This window comes from Cyprinodon tularosa, unplaced genomic scaffold, assembly GCF_016077235.1.
Source record: "Cyprinodon tularosa strain WSP-4 unplaced genomic scaffold, ASM1607723v1 ctg177, whole genome shotgun sequence".
Classification (NCBI taxonomy): Eukaryota; Metazoa; Chordata; class Actinopteri; order Cyprinodontiformes; family Cyprinodontidae; genus Cyprinodon; species Cyprinodon tularosa.
Window position 1 is genome coordinate 1,087,105 of NW_024038589.1, and position 19,470 is coordinate 1,106,574.

General features: G+C 36.8%; 1 protein-coding gene across 2 annotated transcripts in view; it reads right to left on the minus strand.

The window, feature by feature from the left end:
* Positions 1–17,962, minus strand: part of pik3cg (phosphatidylinositol-4,5-bisphosphate 3-kinase, catalytic subunit gamma) — a 32,169-nt gene extending 14,207 nt beyond the window's left edge. The window contains exons 1-11 of one of the 2 annotated variants that reach the window (XM_038281938.1): positions 17,804–17,962; positions 9,059–9,277; positions 8,801–8,972; positions 4,925–5,187; positions 3,465–3,551; positions 3,264–3,364; positions 3,004–3,173; positions 2,746–2,933; positions 763–870; positions 510–591; positions 13–436 (exon numbers count right to left, since the gene is read on the minus strand). In XM_038281938.1, coding sequence (XP_038137866.1) covers positions 13–436; positions 510–591; positions 763–870; positions 2,746–2,933; positions 3,004–3,173; positions 3,264–3,364; positions 3,465–3,551; positions 4,925–5,187; positions 8,801–8,972; positions 9,059–9,274 — 1,811 coding nt within the window. In that variant the 5' untranslated portion in view covers positions 9,275–9,277; positions 17,804–17,962. Of the gene's footprint in view, positions 1–12; positions 437–509; positions 592–762; positions 871–2,745; positions 2,934–3,003; positions 3,174–3,263; positions 3,365–3,464; positions 3,552–4,924; positions 5,188–8,800; positions 8,973–9,058; positions 9,282–17,803 lie in introns of both variants that reach the window. The other variant, XM_038281939.1, reaches the window with a different exon arrangement.
* Between the last annotated feature and the right edge of the window lie 1,508 nt (positions 17,963–19,470).

Consider the following 19,470-nt stretch of genomic DNA (forward strand, 5'->3'; position numbering starts at 1 on the left):
TAAAATAGGCACCTGGGATCACGCATGCACTCATGCCTGAAATGCCACAGCAGCTCTTTGTCCTCTGGACTCAGCGGATGTAAGGGATCCGTAGAAACGATGGCTTCAAACTGCTTTTTCAGGTGGTTCGGCATCTCTCGCTGACCTCTGTCGCCTGCGTCGCCCTCCTCGCCGCCGCAGTCCCTGCCCACGTCCCTGCTCTTGGGCAGCACCACCGGGTAGCAATACTTGTCCAATAAAATGGCGATGGCCATGGAGGACGCCTTGTCCGGATTGGTGGCGGAGGTCAGCTTGTCGGCGTTGATGCTGCTGCTGCTCTCCTCGCTCTTTTCGGGCATTTTCCACATGTGGAGGATGAACTCGCCTTGGCGGAGGAGGGAGCGGTGGTCGATCAGGAGGAGGTTGACGTAGTACAGCAGGCGGTTCTTGGTCTTTGCTAAAAGACGGACAAATAATGAAGCCTCCCACAATTCCTTTGGGAATTACAGGGAATTCTAACTGGGCTTTACCTTCCAGGGTTCCGGTTCCCGCTGTGTTCTCATGGTAGGAGCCTTTGGAGCTGGGCGGTACCGTTTGCTTCCCACAGATCACCTGGATTCATTTGAAGGGTTTAATTAAACACTTCCAGTTTGTAAACCGAAGCAAACATTCTTCACCCAGACCTAGTTGGCTTTCACTACACCATATTGGTGTCTTTAATAATGTATTTTTTAAAAATATACTACTGGTTAAAAAACAGTAACCAAGGCAGGCTGGATTTACCTGCAGGTTGAGGCGGGCCCCTTTAGGCAGGTCCTTGATCTTGATGTTAAACTCCAACCAGCAATTCCAAAGCACTTCTTCATTAAACGTTTTGGAAGTCGTTCTTTCCTAAAAGATTTTTGACTAATGTGATTAATGGGAACAAAGTCGCTGCTCATAATATGGAAACAAAACCCCATTTCAGGAAATCGGATAAAATGACTCTAACACCTTATATCCAGGATTCAAATGACGTTCACTGGAAAAAGAGCTCAGCGTTTCCCCTAAAATCTTATCTCACAGCAATAAGCCTCTGGGTTTATTGTCCTGACGCCGCATCGCAGATAAATGAGTGGATCATGCAAATAGAGACCTGCAGCTGATTTACATTTATGGTGTTTTGGGTTCCAGTGAAACTGGAGCAGGAAATGTTGCGTCTAATTTCTGTCCCAGTCAGGGATGGTTTACAATGTTGAAATATGAATGGCAGAAAAAAATGACGTGAATAAAAATGTGTAAACATTTCCTACACTTACAGCATATTTTCCCTTAACATGAGCTTTTAAATAAGCTAACTGCAAATTAAATTACCATTTTTGTCTTTAAAGTATAATAATAGGAAGAGGGTATATTTTAAACAAAGTTTTTTTTTTTATTCAAATGGTAAATTGTCTTATTTACCTACTCAAAGCAAGAGAAAATACATATTTCAAGAAAAAAAAAAAGGTATTTTCTTTGACAGGCTATTTCTGACTTTTTTCTCAAAATTCTGACGTTAATCTCAGAATTCTGATTTTTTTTTTTCTCAAAATTCCGACTTTTTCTCAAAATTCTGACTTCAATCTAAGCATTCTGATTTTTTTCTCAAAGTTCTGATTTGAGGATTAGGGCCACTTTTTATTTTTATTTTTTTTACTTAGTTTAATATGGGGAAAAAGTTAGAATTTTGATCAAAACTTTAGAATTCGGAGATTAAAATCATAGTCATGAGATTAAAGTCAGAATTTTTACTTTTTTCCCATATCACACTTAAATAAAATAATCAGTTCATTTTTTTTTTTTCCTGGTGACCCTAATCCTCTTCCGTACGAACACCATGACACGAATAGAAAAAGAACCAGAACACTGTGGTTAGCATTAGCACTTAGCTTAGCATCTACCAGTTTTCCACATCTATAAATTGAATGCACATAGCTGCCAACACCATGTTTCCCCATGGGGAATCTAGCGTTTAGGATTTTCTGCATCATTTAAACCTGTATTTCAAAATTTCTAGAATCGTGCAGCTGAAGGTTCTAAAATTCTTTTTTAAAGGACTTCAAATCCTGCATTTGTCAATTGAAAATGAGGCAGAAGAGAAAGCCTTTTCCATTAGTTATTATGGGCATCTTTTCTGACTAAATGAGCAGAGACATATTTAAAGAAGGTCCAAAAAGGAACTCCTCTTAAACAAAAGACAATGTTGTAGAGTGGAAAAAGAATGAAAAACATTATGAAAAGCTGTGGTCATCTTCTTCATCAGAATGTGAAACAACAATAGAGTGTCTTTAGTCAAAAAAAATCTCCAGATCCAGATCCTTCCTGTCTACAGCTATCAACATCTTCAACGACTTTTAAAAAACAACCAAAAAATAAGAATTACTTTGTACGGAAGAGGATTAGGGCCACTGAAAAAATAAAAAACATTAACCAATTTTAAAATTTTATTTCAGTTTAATATGGGAAAAAAGTCATAATTCTGAGATTAATTTCAGAATTCTGAGAAATAAGTCCGAATTGTGAGATTAAAGTCAAAATTCTGAGAAAGAAATAAATCAGAATTCTGAGGGAAAAAAAGTCAGAATTCTGAGAAAAAAGTAGGAATTCTGAGATAAAAGTCGGAATTCTGAGAAAAAAGTCCGAACTGTGAGATTAAAGTCAGAATTTTTATTTTTAACTTGCTTTTGGGATTAATAAACTATTTTAATATTTTTTTTTCTCTCATTTTGCATTCGCATTTATAACCTGTGCTAGAAGTTGCTGCCCATGGAAGATGCTGGCCTCGATGAAGACGGTGAAGTCTGGAACTTTAGGTAGCGTCGGGATGTCGATTCCAAGCACTTTGACTCTGAACTTCCTGTTACAGTCCCACATGGAGATGGTGAAAACTCGCTCATGGTCTTTCTCGGCAATGGTCAACTGTTCATGGGTACCTATGGAGATTTCTTTAGGTCAAAAGCTGCTCATATCCGAGTAGAAATAAACAGACTTTGAATCGAGGACCTGTGACTCCCGTGCAATCGTCCACTTGAGCCCAGTCCTCCCTCTGGACCAGATCCAGCTCGGGATCCGGTGGAGTCTCCAACACCAGGTGGATCTCCTCTCCGCTCTTGAGGGATTGACGGATCCAGTTAAAGCTTTGCAGAGCTTTCTCTCCATACAGATACTCCTCTCTGTGTGTGAGAAAACAACAGAAAAAAGGAAACAATTGTTACCTGATTCACAATGAACACACTTGGTGGATGGGGGGGGGGTCCAGACACCTGCCACAAACACGCAGAACAAAGTCCTCCTCGCTCACGTCTTCAGGGATTCCCAACAAAACCCTTTTGTTGGCTGTTTTTGCAAAGAAGCTCGCTAATACCTAAACAGGAGGACAAAAAAAAAAAGAAAATGAAAATAAACTACAGGAAATGTGAACCATACAGGAAGTGCTGCACATTTCATGCACTATATTTATCTACCTGTGAAGGTGTATCATCAATGGAGACTTTGATGGTTTGGCTGGAAGTGCTGACATGGATCACAACCAGGATGAAACCGTTATTAACCTGAATAGAGAATATACGAGGAAAAAAGGGGCACAGAAAATATAAAAAGATTACTGAAAGACATATAAACAAATTTATTAAAATCAGATGTAAGATCTTATTCCTGAAATACCCTAAAATGATAATTTTTTCCATGAACACACCCCATCCCAAAGTGATGGTGAAATGGAGTGAAAAAAAAAAATTATGAAGTATAAAAATTATAAAAATTAGAATCTTCCATTGAATAAAAAAATTTTACAATAAAATAAGATAAAATAAAATAAAATAAGAAGCTTTTAGAACATCAACAATGTACCATTAATTTTAAAATGCACAATAAGTATATTTCCCAGCATCGAATTAAAAATACATTTAAAATAATGAAAAAATTAAATGTGCCATTAAATAATAAAAAATACATTTAAAATGATTAATTTAAATAAATGTCCAATTTAATACATTTAAAATTGTGATTTAAATGGTTAAAAGCATTAAATTGATTTTAATAATAACATGTCCCTGTAAATGATCAGGAATACATTTAAAATTAACAATGAAGTAATTAATATCTAAATAAATAATCAAAAATACATTTAAAATGATAAATTCAATTATTAAAATGTTCCATTATATTTAATATATGGACTAAATGTTCATTTTATATTCCAATTACCAGGAGGTTATTAAAATACATTTAAACAATGAAAAAAAACTAAAATTTCCCATTAAATAATTAAAAATATGTTTAAAATTCTGACTTTAAAAGTCCAGTTAAACAATTAAAATATACTGAAAATGATCAAATTAAATGTCCCACTGATTAATTAAAAATACATTTAAAATATTGAATTTAATCATTAAAATGTTCCCATTTAAAATTGTGACTATTTTGGTAAAATTTCCCAAAATATAATTAGAAATACATTTAAAATGGTGAATGTATAGATGTGCATGAGTAAATTTCTTATTAAATAATTACAAACACATTTAAATTTATAGTATAAATGCCATTAAATAAAAGAATAAACAATTTAATAAAAACTGACTCTATATGTTTATTTTTAGGGTCATGGGCTGAAATGATTGGTAACCCCCTGGTGTGAAAAGCACTAATGATGTGTGCAGAAAATGGCTCCCAACACGTTACAAACTATTTCTGAACAGCAGCTCTGGAAGCTCCAGGCTGCCCACACAACAGAGGAAATTAGATTGAGTCGTGCTGCTGCACTGCTTCAGAGGCGTCAGCACTAACTGAAGGCCTCCTTCAGAGTGGGCACTGCTTAGAGGAAGGAGGTGGATGGTCGAAAAAGAAATGTAATAAAAAGCCTAAACTCTTCTCCCGTCATCTTGGTGAAAAAGAAGATGATGAAGATCTAAACAGGTAAACACACCTTGGAGAGAAGGTGTTCAGGCAGCGGCTTCCTGGTTACCCAGGGGTCCATTGAGTAAAGTCTGGGGTCCCGGTCCAACAGCTCGATGCGCCGCGGTGTCAGCAGCTTCCTGCGAGTAAACTCCAGCTCGTCGTCGTGGACGTTGCTGACGTCGGTTACGTCGTAGCCAATCAGGTAGTTCAGGTAACGCTGGTACTGCTGGGACTCATCTGATGGCTGCGGGCGAAGCGCCAGTGTGATCCGACCCACATCTTTCTTCAGAGCTGGCGAAACACATTACCAACAGGGACGGTTCAGTAGGAATAAGCTACGTATTCTAAGCTAACCATCAGTAGTGGTCAGGATCAGACTAAATCTAATACTAACTAGAATTGCAAGCAATTAAATACGGGTTCCAAGCAATTCATATCCAGGCCACGCCCCCCGGTTCTAATCGCCCCATATGTGCATTTTGGCCATGGGCGGTATTGAAGCATGGTACAAAATATCAATAAAACCAACAAATCATCGAGAAATAAACCAAAACCTTCTAATTTGACTACGGTATATTCCGAGTTCTTATATAAAGATTTTCTTCAAGGAAAGAATTCCCTCCAAATTCTCGATTTATAAAAAAAAAAATTTGAAACGTAACAATTACCATATATGGCATACATTATTAATTTCTGTGAATATATTTTCCAAAAATACATTCATAGTAAAAAAAAATTTTTTGTTTTACTGCGCTGGAAAATCAAATTTGGTTTTTGCATAATTAATGAAATCAATTGGAGTAAAACAAAATAGGTTCAACATATATCGCATAATAGGTAACAATTAGCATAACCGCGCAATTGATTGAACAGAGAAATTGTGTAATTAGAAAAGTATTGCAGAAAAATACCCCAAAACAAACCTTTTGTCTAAACAGTGCCACCTGGTGGTCAAATAAAAAATCTTTCCTAAAATCTCTAGAGGACTGCCCCCATTTAATTCATGTTAATGCTAAGAATATCTCCAACGTAAGACGTTTTGACCATATATCCAAAGTCAATCGACTTTGTAGATATAAACTTTTTGTGATTATAGCGCCCCCTATACATGAAACTACTTGGAACCCAAATAAGGAGCAATGGACCCTTAAGAAAGCTACTTGCTTGTTAAACTTAAGTCACCTAGCTAAAACTAGCCTTTAAACACACACACAAAAAAAAACACAATTATAAAGCAGCTTTTTTCAGTAGGTTTTGTCTACATGTGATATTTTTATTTTTTTGAAATTGTATTGTTCAATCTACAAGCCAAATAGAAAGAGTCATATCAAAAGAAAGATCCAACATGCTAATATTAGGCTAACCTTTAGGCGGGTTTTTAGTGCATATTGTCTTTACTGACAACTGAGGGTGAATGTTTGAATATGTTTACAAATATCCAAAGTTCCTGTCGGGACAATATATTGAAAGTTTGAACAACTAATCCACCAACATTAATGATTTTAAATAACTGAGAACAGATGTTGCCAACATCCCTAGCTAAAACCGGTGTACCTCAAGGCTGTGTGCTAAGCCACCTCGTGTTCTCATTATACACACATAGCCCTACAGAGAACTAACAGAATCAGTTTTCCCTGTACAGTCATGGCCAAAAGTTTTGAGAATGATTCAAATGTTAATATTTACAAAGTCTACTGCTTCAGTTTTTATAACGGCAATTTGCATATACTCCAGAATGTTATAAAGAGTGATCAGCGTAACAGCAATTAATTGCAAAGTCAATATTTGCCTAGAAAATGAACTTCATCCTCCAAAACACATTTCAACGTCATTGCAGCCCCGCCTTAACAGGACCAGCTAACATTGTTTCAGTGATTGATCCATTAACACAGGTGTGGGTGGTGAAGAGGACAGGGCTGGATATCATATCTGTCATGTGAAAGTAAGAATGACACCACTGGACACTTTAAAAAGAGGCTGGTGCTTGGCATCATTGTTTCTCTTCTGTGAACAATGGTTATCTCTAAAGAAACACGTGCAGTCATCATTGCATTGCACAAAAGTGGCCTCACAGGAAAGAGAATCGTAGCTAGAAAGATTGTACCTCAGTCAACAATCTATCGCATCATCAAGAACTTCAAGGAGAGAGGTCTCTTTGTTGCCAAAAAGGCTCCAGGGAGCCCAAGAAAGACCAGCAAGTGCCAGGACTGTCTCTTGAAAGTGTTTCAGCTGGTGGATCGGGCGACCAGCAGTGCAGAGCTTGCTCAGGAATGGCAGCAGGCAGGTGTGAGTGCATCTGCATGGACTGTGAGGTGGAGACTCCAGGAAAACATCAGGGATAGACTGATATTCTGCAAAAGGTACAGGAAATGGTCTGCTGAGGACTGGGGTAAAGTAATTTTCTCAGATGAATCCACTTTCTGATTGTTTGGGACATCTGGAAAACAGCTTGTTCGGAGATGACGAGGTGAGTGCTACCACCAGTCTTGTCTCATGCCAACTGTAAAGCATCCTGAAACCATTCATGTGAAGGGTTGCTTCTCAGCCAAGGGAGTCGGCTCTCTCACAGTCTTACCTAAAAACACAGCCATGAATAAAGAATGGTACCAGAATGTCCTCCGAGAGCAACTTCTCCCAACCGTCAAAGAGCAGTTTGGTGATGAACAATGCCTTTTCCAGCATGATTTAGCACCTTGCCATAAAGCAAAGGTGATATCTAACTGGCTGAGAGAACAAAACATAGAGATTTTGGGTCCATGGCCTGGAAACTCCCCTGATCTTAATTCCATTGAAAACTTGTGGCCAATCATCAAGAGATGGGTGGACAAACGAAAACCTAGGAATTCTGACAAAATGCAAGCATTGATTGTGCAAGAATGGACTACTATCAGTCAGAATTTGGTCAGGATGCCAGGTAGAATTGCAGAGGTCTTAAAGAAGAGGGGTCAACACTGCAAATATTGACTTGCTGCATTAACTCATTCTGTCATTAAAAACTTTTGTTACTCGTAATATGATTGCAATTGTATTTCTGTATGTGATGACAACATATGACATACACACATGAAAACCAGAGGGCAGCAGATCATGTGAAAATATAATATTTGTGTCATTCTCAATACTTTTGGCCATGACTGTATATTGATCTTACTGACACAAAGATGGATGACAGATTTCAGAGTACTATGGAGTGTCCAAAGATGCTAATTTATGTGACGAAAGGCATGCTAACCTCCATGGTGACCTGCTTTAGCTAAATAAGGAGAATTTCTAATCTGAATTAAACCATTTTGAATCAGAAATGAGTAACTTTATTTCAATAAAAGTTTTTCCAGATCCCTCTGGGGGCAAACAAAGTGTTTCTGCTGACATTCCGCACTTCCTCTCATTTCCTGTAACCTAAATGCAGCACTCTGCAACACTTTGTCTGGAGCTGACCAGGAACAATGTCGTTTTAACAAAAACTGCTTCACAGCAGTTCCCTATAGAAATGATAGCACGCATTAGCCACATTAGACATCATATTTATTTCTGACTTTTATGACAGTGCGGAAGTAACTTAGCTCTGTTTTAAACGTCTTATGGAAGCTAGCCTAAAATCTGAGAGGATAGATTCTGTTGGGCCGACAAGAAAATAAAGAAAAAATTTACTGTTTGGTGCAATACATCTTACCGAGCACCAAATATGTTTTTTATCGTTGTTTTATATCAAACTAGCTTTTCTTTTATTCTGTTTAAAAGGTATGATACAATGATAATTTGTCTGTTTCTCTAACACGGCTTCGGCCTGCAGCTGGTAAGATATTGGCTACTTAAAAACACTCCATACAATCGAAACATGTTTTAGTATTTTTCATCAATCAGTCATGATAAAAGTAGTTGTGGATTTAAGGGTAAGCATTACCTCTCCAGTAGCGAATGCAGTCCAGTGTTTGGAAGACCTGATGCTTGTCGTAGATCTCACAAACGGTGCCTTTCTTCTGATAGAGGAGGATGCAGTGGTCAGGAGAGAAGCGCTGGTAGAAGTCAGGACAGAGGTTTAAAGACACCGCTTTCATCCAAACTTGAGCTTTAACCTGGAAGACAGAAGCAGGCCAGAAACGGTCCAGGTTAAAAACAAGCCTCCGAGCGTCTCGTTTCCTAAACCACCGAGCATCCCCACCTGCTCCACGGTCCAGTTTCCGGCCACTTCCAAGAGCAGCAAGTCTGGGCTGCTCCCGCCCCGCGCCACCGTGGGCAGCACAAACTCCACGCTGATCTGATCCATAGAGGCAGAGGAGGAAGAGGTGATGGCTTTCTTTCTCCTCCTCCTGTTGCGGCTTTCGTCCCGGGCCACTTGGCGCTCTTCGTCGCTCACCTGGATCTGCTGCCTGTCCATTGCCTAGCTTGGACACAACAACACCCAATGAATCATTAACTGCAATCATGCAAACACCTTGTTGCCATGGAGAGCAAGGATCGGACCACCTCATCTGGAGTGAGCAACAACAGGCATTCCTGTGATTTTAAAGCTCTACTGGAGGATTTTACACAATAGTTTTTTTCACTTTTAAATCTGGCATTTATTGCAGGAATTTTCTTTGCCTTAGATTCCAAAAATCTCAAAATCCAGATTTAAAATCTTGTTCAGTCTACAGCACGGACGAGTTAATTTTTTTCCTTTTAGATTCCTGCAAAACTTATTCAGACAGTTTGCCCTATAATTTAGATTTAAAGCGATCCCTGTAACTCTAATGAACTAAAAATCAACTCTGTGGATCAATATTTTACGTTTACGGTATTATTTGGCCTGGTAGGTTTATTATATAGAGTAAAGTTTGAACCATTAATTTTGCAAGTGAATAAGATGTTTAGTTAACAGATAATTTTTGGGGGGGAGCAATCCAGAAATTAAACTTGGAAAAACTTCTATTAAAAAACACATTTTGGGTGTAACTTTGATTTTTTTTTCATGTTTTATTTTTTCCTCAAGTTATTTTCATTTTCAAAAATTAGTTGTTTTTTTTACAGATTTTATAGCATCCAAGTTTACATTTTCAAATTTCTTTTTTTAAATCCAGTTTTACTAATTGCATTTTTCTCTTTTTTTTTTTTTTTTTGTTGCATATGAAATTCTCCAATAGATTAATAGAAATACGTCTTTTCTCCTCTCTCCAGAGGAAAACCTTCCCCTAGAAAGGGAAGAGAATGTGAAGAGAAAAAAAAATCTAGGAAAAACCGCAAATTTACCTTCAAACCCTTTTTTAATTATGAAATATAATTTCTGGATTACATTTATTTCTAACTTTACACTTAAAAAACTTTTTTTTTTTTTTATTCTACTATATTGGAGCAAAATTCACTCCATATAAATGATGTAATACTTTTTGAAAAACCTTAAAGTCCAAATCAAGGCACAAGTCATCAGAGCTAAAACCAAAGTTAAGTGAAAAATCTATTCTGAAATAACCAGAAAATCATTATGAGTCGAAGATCAAGGATCTCTGAAACACCCGACACACCCGATTTTGACCTAAACCCATTTTTCCTTTTAGAATCAACGCTGTCAGTTGACGCACAACATTTTGATCTTATCTTGATAAACACGAATCAGCAGCAGTTTCACATCACCACTCCCAAAATTAAAGGAAACTAGGCTGATTAAATGAGGGGCCAATCAGTGCACATACAGAAATGAAAAACAAAGAAACCATCTTAATAGAAAACCTTTAAGATTATAAAAATATACTTTAGCAAGATTTCCGATTAAAATAAAAAGAGATCATATCTCTCCTATTCTAGCTTCTCTTCTGGCTTCCTGTTAAATCCAGAATAGGATTTAAAATCCTCCTTCTCACATATAAATAGCGGTCCGGGATATGCTGGTCCATTTGCATGTTTTCTAAACAAATACAAGGGCTTGTTGGGCTACTGTATAAAACCTCGAACTCAACGCTATTCCAGACATTTGGAATTGAAAAAGCTTCCTGGATGGGAAGCACAACGTCTTCACACTTGGAAACAAAGTCCATTGGATTGTTTTTCAAACTTTTTGGAGCGGTGTGGGAAAAAAACGATATGGAAATATATTGTGATATTTGGCTGCCCAATAAATATCAACCTTACAGTTCCTAATATGGATTTTCAAAAAAAAGAAAAAAACTTTCTACCTAAAAAAATGAGGGAAAATGGGGTTTCCCAACATTTCTGTAGTTGAGGCAGTAACCCCCAGATTCCACATACTCCGTCAGCGCTCCGCTCCGCCCCGCTGACGTACGTCGTGCGGAGCGCTTGTCTTTCATGGAAATCAATGAGAGCTGTTCCACATCCACCGCTACTCCTCCGCACGTCTCCGTCCACGTACGTCTTCTCCGTCCGTCACCGACAAATTACGGAGCCGAGCTATTTTTTGCTCCGCTCCGGTCCGGCCAGGTCAAGATCCGCAATTGCAATCGCACCAAACAGGAAAAGGAACTTCGACAAATTCCGGTTCGTCAAATTAAAATATAGTAGCAACAGATTGGTGACTAGAAATTATAGCACAATTCACAAAAATGAAAAAAAAAAAACTAACACCGTTTATTTAAATGATTGGATCCAAACTATTTATATAAAATATATATTAAATATTTATTTTATACCGAGGGACTTAAACTTTAATCAAATCCATTCAAAAGAAACTTCTTATTACAGGAATGAAAAGAGATGCTTGTTGTAGAGAACAAGTTAATAAAAAAAAAAAGCAGTTTTGAATTATCCTTATCTCTGTTACAAAAATCTACAAATATATATATATATATTTGGGCAGAAACTGAACATATGCTGGATGATGGTGGGATTTTTTTAATATGCCATATTAAATTAAGCGCTCACAGGGTTCATACAGGAATGAGTGACTCTAATTTAATGCTATTTTAATGCTATTAGAAATGATTGTAATGCCATCAACAAGAACCATGTACACAAGTTATTAGTGTACATGAAATATGAAGGAGCTGTAAGCACAGTTCTATGAGGTGCCCCCAGGGACATAAATCAGAATTAACTTGCATATACACATATTAAATTACACTCTTCCATATAATATACTGAAAACCTCACACAAACACTAGTAAAAAGCTCTCACATAAACTAGTGAAAACATTTACCTCTTATATAATCTACTCAAAAGCTCTCATACAAAGTAGTGAGAACTGTTCATATAAACTGGTGAAAAGCTTTACCTTTCATACACACTACTAGAAAGCTTTCATATACACTATTAAAAAGCTCTCATATACACTACTAGAACGCTCTCATATACACTATTAGAACGCTCTCATATACACTATTAGAACGCTCTCATATACACTATTAGAACGCTCTCATATACACTATTAGAAAGCTCTCATATACACTATTAGAACGCTCTCATATACACTATTAGAACGCTCTCATATACACTATTAGAAAGCTCTCATATACACTATTAGAACGCTCTCATATACACTATTAGAACGCTCTCATATACACTATTAGAACGCTCTCATATACACTACTAGAAAGCTCTCATATACACTATTAGAACGCTCTCATATACACTATTAGAACGCTCTCATATACACTATTAGAACGCTCTCATATACACTATTAGAATGCTCTCATATACACTACTAGAAAGCTCTCATATAGCCTACACTATTAGAACGCTCTCATATACACTATTAGAAAGCTCTCATATACACTATTAGAACGCTCTCATATACACTATTAGAACGCTCTCATATACACTACTAGAAAGCTTTCATATACACTATTAGAACGCTCTCATATACACTATTAGAACGCTCTCATATACACTATTAGAAAGCTCTCATATACACTATTCGAACGCTCTCATATACACTACTAGAAAGCTCTCATATACACTATTAGAACGCTCTCATATACACTATTAGAACGCTCTCATATACACTATTAGAACGCTCTCATATACACTACTAGAAAGCTCTCATATACACTATTAGAACGCTCTCATATACACTACTAGAAAGCTCTCATATAGCCTACACTATTAGAATGCTCTCATATACACTATTAGAAAGCTCTCATATACACTATTAGAAAGCTCTCATATACACTATTAGAAAGCTCTCATATACACTATTAGAAAGCTCTCATATACACTATTAGAACGCTCTCATATACACTACTAGAAAGCTCTCATATACACTATTAGAACGCTCTCATATACACTACTAGAAAGCTCTCATATACACTATTAGAACGCTCTCATATACACTACTAGAAAGCTCTCATATACACTATTAGAACGCTCTCATATACACTACTAGAAAGCTCTCATATAGCCTACACTATTAGAACGCTCTCATATACACTATTAGAAAGCTCTCATATACACTATTAGAAAGCTCTCATATACACTATTAGAAAGCTCTCATATACACTATTAGAAAGCTCTCATATACACTATTAGAACGCTCTCATATACACTATTAGAACGCTCTCATATACACTACTAGAAAGCTCTCATATACACTACTAGAAAGCTCTCATATACACTACTAGAACGCTCTCATATACACTATTAGAACGCTCTCATATACACTACTAGAAAGCTCTCATATACACTACTAGAAAGCTCTCATACACACTACTGAAAAGCTATTAGCGGATTTCAGTTGAAACGGAAGGTGTTTCAGTGAAACAGGAAGGACCGTCATTACACCGGAAGTTGTTTTAAACGGAGGTCATTCTGGCTAGCTCCATACATTTTGTGCTATCTCCGGCCGAAATTGTATCAAATAAAATTATTGATTCATGCTCAGCTATCCGCTAAACAACTCACAGAAGCATGGGCATTACTCGACTTTATTTTTTATGTTTTTGCTTCAACAGAGATCCTTTTCCGGTGTTGTGCGAAATTCTGTTCCCATGTGAAAATCTGTTCCACCTGTGTCGGGAGCGCGCCGCGCATTGCAGCCAGATAAGCGGATCTGATCATTTCCCACGCCTTTCGGATCATTTCTTGGTTACATAAAAAGTCGTAAAATTATACAAGGTTGAGACATTTAGTTTAATCAGCCGCTGTTGTTTACAAAATTGTAAAATAAAAAAAATAAATGCGGTTTTCTTATGCTGTTTTGTGTTGTTATTTTAAACGCCAAGAGAATCAGTCTCTTTCCAAGTTTTTTCACTTCAGCCTGACAGAAATAAAAGTCAAGTCACCAAATACCAAATTTGTATTTATAATTTTTTATTACTGATATAAGATGATGGGAAGTGCCTGATAGCAGTTCCATAATATGGAAACAAATTAATTTAGCTGCAAATCTTAAACTGTGTATATTCCTCTCTTCATCAACAACAAACCATCTGGATTCGGTGATATTTGAGCAATGTTTGCCTAAATTAAAGGAGGGGGACCATATATTTTAGCTTTCTAATAGTGTGTATGAGAACGTTCTAATCGTGTATATGAGAGCTTTCTAATAGTGTATATGAGAGCGTTCTAATAGTGTATATGAGAGCTTTCTAATAGTGTATATGAGAGCTTTCTAATATTGTATATGAGAGCTTTCTAATAGTGTATATGAGAGCTTTCTAATAGTGTATATGAGAGCTTTCTAATAGTGTATATGAGAGCGTTCTAATAGTGTATATGAGAGCGTTCTAATAGTGTATATGAGAGCGTTCTAATAGTGTATATGAGAGCGTTCTAGTAGTGTATATGAGAGCTTTCTAGTAGTGTATATGAGAGCGTTCTAATAGTGTATATGAGAGCTTTCTAATAGTGTATATGAGAGCGTTCTAGTAGTGTGTATGAGAGCTTTCTAGTAGTGTATATGAGAGCATTCTAGTAGTGTATATGAGAGCTTTCTAATAGTGTATATGAGAGCGTTCTAATAGTGTATATGAGAGCTTTCTAATAGTGTTTATGAGAGCTTTCTAATAGTGTATATGAGAGCGTTCTAATAGTGTATATGAGAGCGTTCTAATAGTGTATATGAGAGCGTTCTAGTAGTGTATATGAGAGCTTTCTAATAGTGTATATGAGAGCGTTCTAATAGTGTATATGAGAGCGTTCTAATAGTGTATATGAGAGCTTTCTAATAGTGTATATGAGAGCGTTCTAATAGTGTATATGAGAGCATTCTAGTAGTGTATATGAGAGCTTTCTAATAGTGTATATGAGAGCGTTCTAATAGTGTATATGAGAGCGTTCTAATAGTGTATATGAGAGCTTTCTAGTAGTGTATATGAGAGCTTTTTAATAGTGTATATGAGAGCTTTCTAATAGTGTATATGAGAGCGTTATAGTAGTGTATATGAGAGCTTTTTAATAGTGTATATGAAAGCTTTCTAGTAGTGTGTATGAAAGGTAAAGCTTTTCACCAGTTTATATGAACAGTTCTCACTACTTTGTATGAGAGCTTTTGAGTAGATTATATAAGAGGTAAATGTTTTCACTAGTTTATGTGAGAGCTTTTTACTAGTGTTTGTGTGAGGTTTTCAGTATATTATATGGAAGAGTGTAATTTAATATGTGTATATGCAAGTTAATTCTGATTTATGTCCCTGGGGGCACCTCATACAGTTCCATGACTCCTGTATGTATGTAAACACACACACACACACACACACACACACACACATATATACGTATATATATTCTCTAGCTTTTTCTCCGCCTGGAGCTTCCTTTCCGAACATACGGCTTTATAAACAGTTCCACGCAAATTAATAGCGATATAATATATCTGACGAAATTGTTTTTAGAAGCATTTTTATTAAAGAATCATAAATGCAACGATAAACATATTTAATTAATTTTAGTGCCAATTAAGGCCTTGATTAAAAAAAAGAATTATGAATTGTAATTATTTTTAATGATCCGCTGAAACCCTGGTTCATCTCGCGCATGCCCTCTACGATCTCCAAGGAACTCAGAGCGGAGCGGAGGGGACAGCGGCGGCTTTAGGCTTTGCTTTGTGCAGGCGGTCTGGAGCGCAGCGGGGCGTAGCGGAGCGGAGCGCAGACGGAGTATGTGGGATTTCGGGGTAACAGTAGAAGACGTGGACTGAATCAAACCCCAAACAACATGGATTAAGTTGCACATATATGGCACTCTTTCATCTATACATTTTTTTTTTTATAGCCGGAACTTCGGCAGGCATTTAAAGCATCAGTATTCAGTCAAGATGTGGGAGTTTGTAGGAGAGTTGGATAAAGTTTGGATATTCTAAGAATAGATTGGTGTTTTTTCCCCCAAACAATCTAGTTGGTTAAAACTAGTTTGGTTGGATTAAACAACATAATGATCAAACTCTGATCAAGCCACTGATAAAAAATTTAAATGTATAATATAAATAAGTAAATCTTTTAATATGTCGCCAGATAGACTTCCAATCTGTGAGTTGTTGGTTCAGGACCCACCTAAGACTTTTAAAAGTTTTCATAAAACACATCTAGTATTTTGGTTAATGTGACTAATTTGCATTTGTATTCCTAGTTATTGCAGCAACTTCAGGAAACAAAAAAAAGCTGCTGAGAGGCTGAGGTCGGGCTGTTCCTTGTCTGACGTGCTCGTTCAAAATAAAAAAGGAATCCGCTGAGATCAATATGTTGCTGATGTGAACTTGATTCACATCACAGGTATAAAGGATGTTTCCAAAATATAACTAGTCAAAACATAGATTACAGTAATTTGCATTGCGGTCAACCAAAAATACAGCGGCCCATTCACCCACTCTCTGCCAGTGACACTCCCAAAGGTGATTAATATGCCCATTTACAAAGCTCCTCCCAAATCTAATTGATCCATTCCCCTACAAACTAACAACCAAACCAACCAATAAAAACAAAACCATAACAGCTATAAAATCAGACAAACAAACATCAAAGCATCTTATATTTATGGCTCCTACACTAGTATAAATATAGATTGGTAAAAACACACAAAAAAATAGATTGGTGGGTTTAACCAGAAGATTGGTTGAACACATAACTTCCAAAAGGATTAAAACCACAAACTGTAGAAAAACTATTATGTTTAAATAAAAATGACTAACACCTTGCATTTTCTCATCATTGCCCAATTTGCACAAGCAAACTTTCACTGTCTGCTCGAGCTTATTCCACTTAAATGGCAGAACAACTGTGTACCTACAATTACTGTTTTCTTCTAAGACATTTTACATACAAAAAAACTTAAAGATTTTATTATACAGACCAAACATTAACTATTTCAAATGAACAAAAACAATATTGCAAAAAACAATTATATTACTAACTGTAGTTCTGCACTCCACCAGTAGGTGGTGACATTTTCACATGAAGCTTGATCTCACCATCACTGTCTTTAAGTTATGATAATCAAAGTTTTCAAAACTGACTGTTACTTTACTATATTTGAGCTCGCTATGATGATATGGTGTCATTGAACAGATTGAGCCAAACTGTCATTTTACATATATTTGTTGTTTGAAATGATAACTTTAGCCAGATAAACAAAAAACTTTATATATTTGTAATAAGAATGCTAAAATGGGGGGAAACTGAGTATTTGGATTAGCAATGACTAATTACTACACAATAGTCCTTTCATGAGCGCACATTTCCTAATAACTGAAATAAATGTTAAGAAGTCGGTGGAGTTTCCCTTCTGCTTCTTTCTGCATCAGCAGAGGAAGCTTTATAAAAGCAGGAAGCAAGAGTCAAAAATCATGGATGGACCAGAATAACTCTCAGTCAGCTGCTCTGGCTCGGAAGCTCTTTTCAACTTTGGTTCACTACAGTAACTAACATTAACAGTGCAGACAACATATTTTAAAGAAGAGCCAGAGGTCAGTTAGAGCAGCAGGTGGAGTGTAACGGTTCAGCAGAGAGGAACACTGCAAATGATCAGAGAAGTTTAATAAAGACTCACCAAGGAGCGCAGAAGGCAAACAACCCCGGAGCTACCCGCGAAGAAGTCGGCATTTATGCTAAATAACAAGACACGGAAACGTCAAAATAAAAATTGTCTTTTTTTTTAAGTTTATGTGCGACAACAACGAGGAAACGCGGCGCCTCCGACAGTCCTCAACATGTCTTCTTCTTCTTCTTATGAGATTTTATGGCGGTTGGCAAACTTGTGAAATGTGCATTACCGCCACCAACTGATATGGAGTAAAGCAAGGAAACAGGAAACGATTCACCCCCCCCAAAAAAAAAAAAAAAAAAAAAAAAATACAATAAAATAACCTGTGTAACTTAAACCCACATAATACTAAATTATACTAAATTACATTTGCCCGTATAATTTTAATTTACTCTAGGTCATCGTACCTCTGCCAGTTTCTGATGGTCCCATTGGTCTTTCCATCATGCTTCCAACCATCTCCCAGTTCATATCTTTAACATCCAGATATTTTTCTGCAGCCTTCACTATTATTTTGATTTTTTCTGTTTTTTTTGTCGTCTGAGCAGTACAATTAATCACTTCCACCATGAAAAGAACAAAATTTGTCTTTTTAACAATTAGTGAGTCTTCATCAATTTTTGGAGATTTCTCTAGAGGTTTGAAATTTGCCGTGTGTTGAACTGTAGGTTTGGGTTTTTCTGACTGAGATGGGATCCTTTTTGCAGCTTCAGCATAAGTTATTCCAAGCTCAAATTTCATTTTTTTTATTTCTTCAGACCTTTTGCTTGCTTCACAGCCGCGATAAGCAGCAGTATGTTCTCCACCACAATTACAGCATTTTATTTTAGCTTCTTTTCCACATTTACCATATTCATGTTCTCCTGCACACCTTCCACACCTCTGTTTCCCTTTACAAACTGCTGCAATGTGTCCGAATGTTTGACATTTGAAACATCTCAATGGTGGTGGATTGTAGATTTTGACATTGTAACTGATGTAACCGATGAATACTTTGCTTGGTAATTGCTCTTCCTCGAATTTAATTAGTACAGATAAACTGTCAGATCTTTCTCCGTTTCTTGTTGTTTTTAACCGTTTTACTTCTTTTACTTTTGCACCGCTTATGTTTTCCAGAATCTCTTTTTCAGAAATTTTCAGAGGAACTCCTCCAATGACTCCCCTGCTGATCTTTTTGTTCTCCATTAGGCTGCACTGAACTCTTATCCCGTCAATTTTGTTAATACGTATTGCTTTGCCTTGCTGGGCGCTGTCTCTGCAGTTAATTAGCAGGTCTCCACTGTACAGAATTCTGGCACCTCTGACTTCTCCAACAAGTTTATTGATGGTTTTTGTTAAGTGAACCGGATTCCAGTTTGTAAAAGAGTCTGCCTGATTAACGACTTTGAATATGACTTTGAATTCATTTTGTTGTGCTGTGGAATGTATGGATTGATCATCACTGGATTGTTCTGAACTAGATTCCCCTTTAACTGATCTCTGTTTTTTCCGCTTTTTCTCATTTTTTGATGCTGCTATCTTCCAACCTTCATTGTCACTATTTCCCTCTTCCATCCCACAAGAATCGCTTCCTGTTTCCTCACTACTCACGGCCCAGGACATTTCTCCACAAGCAGAGCAGCTTCAAAACACGCGCCATGCACCAAACGACCAACGTTCCTCCCACCAATCAG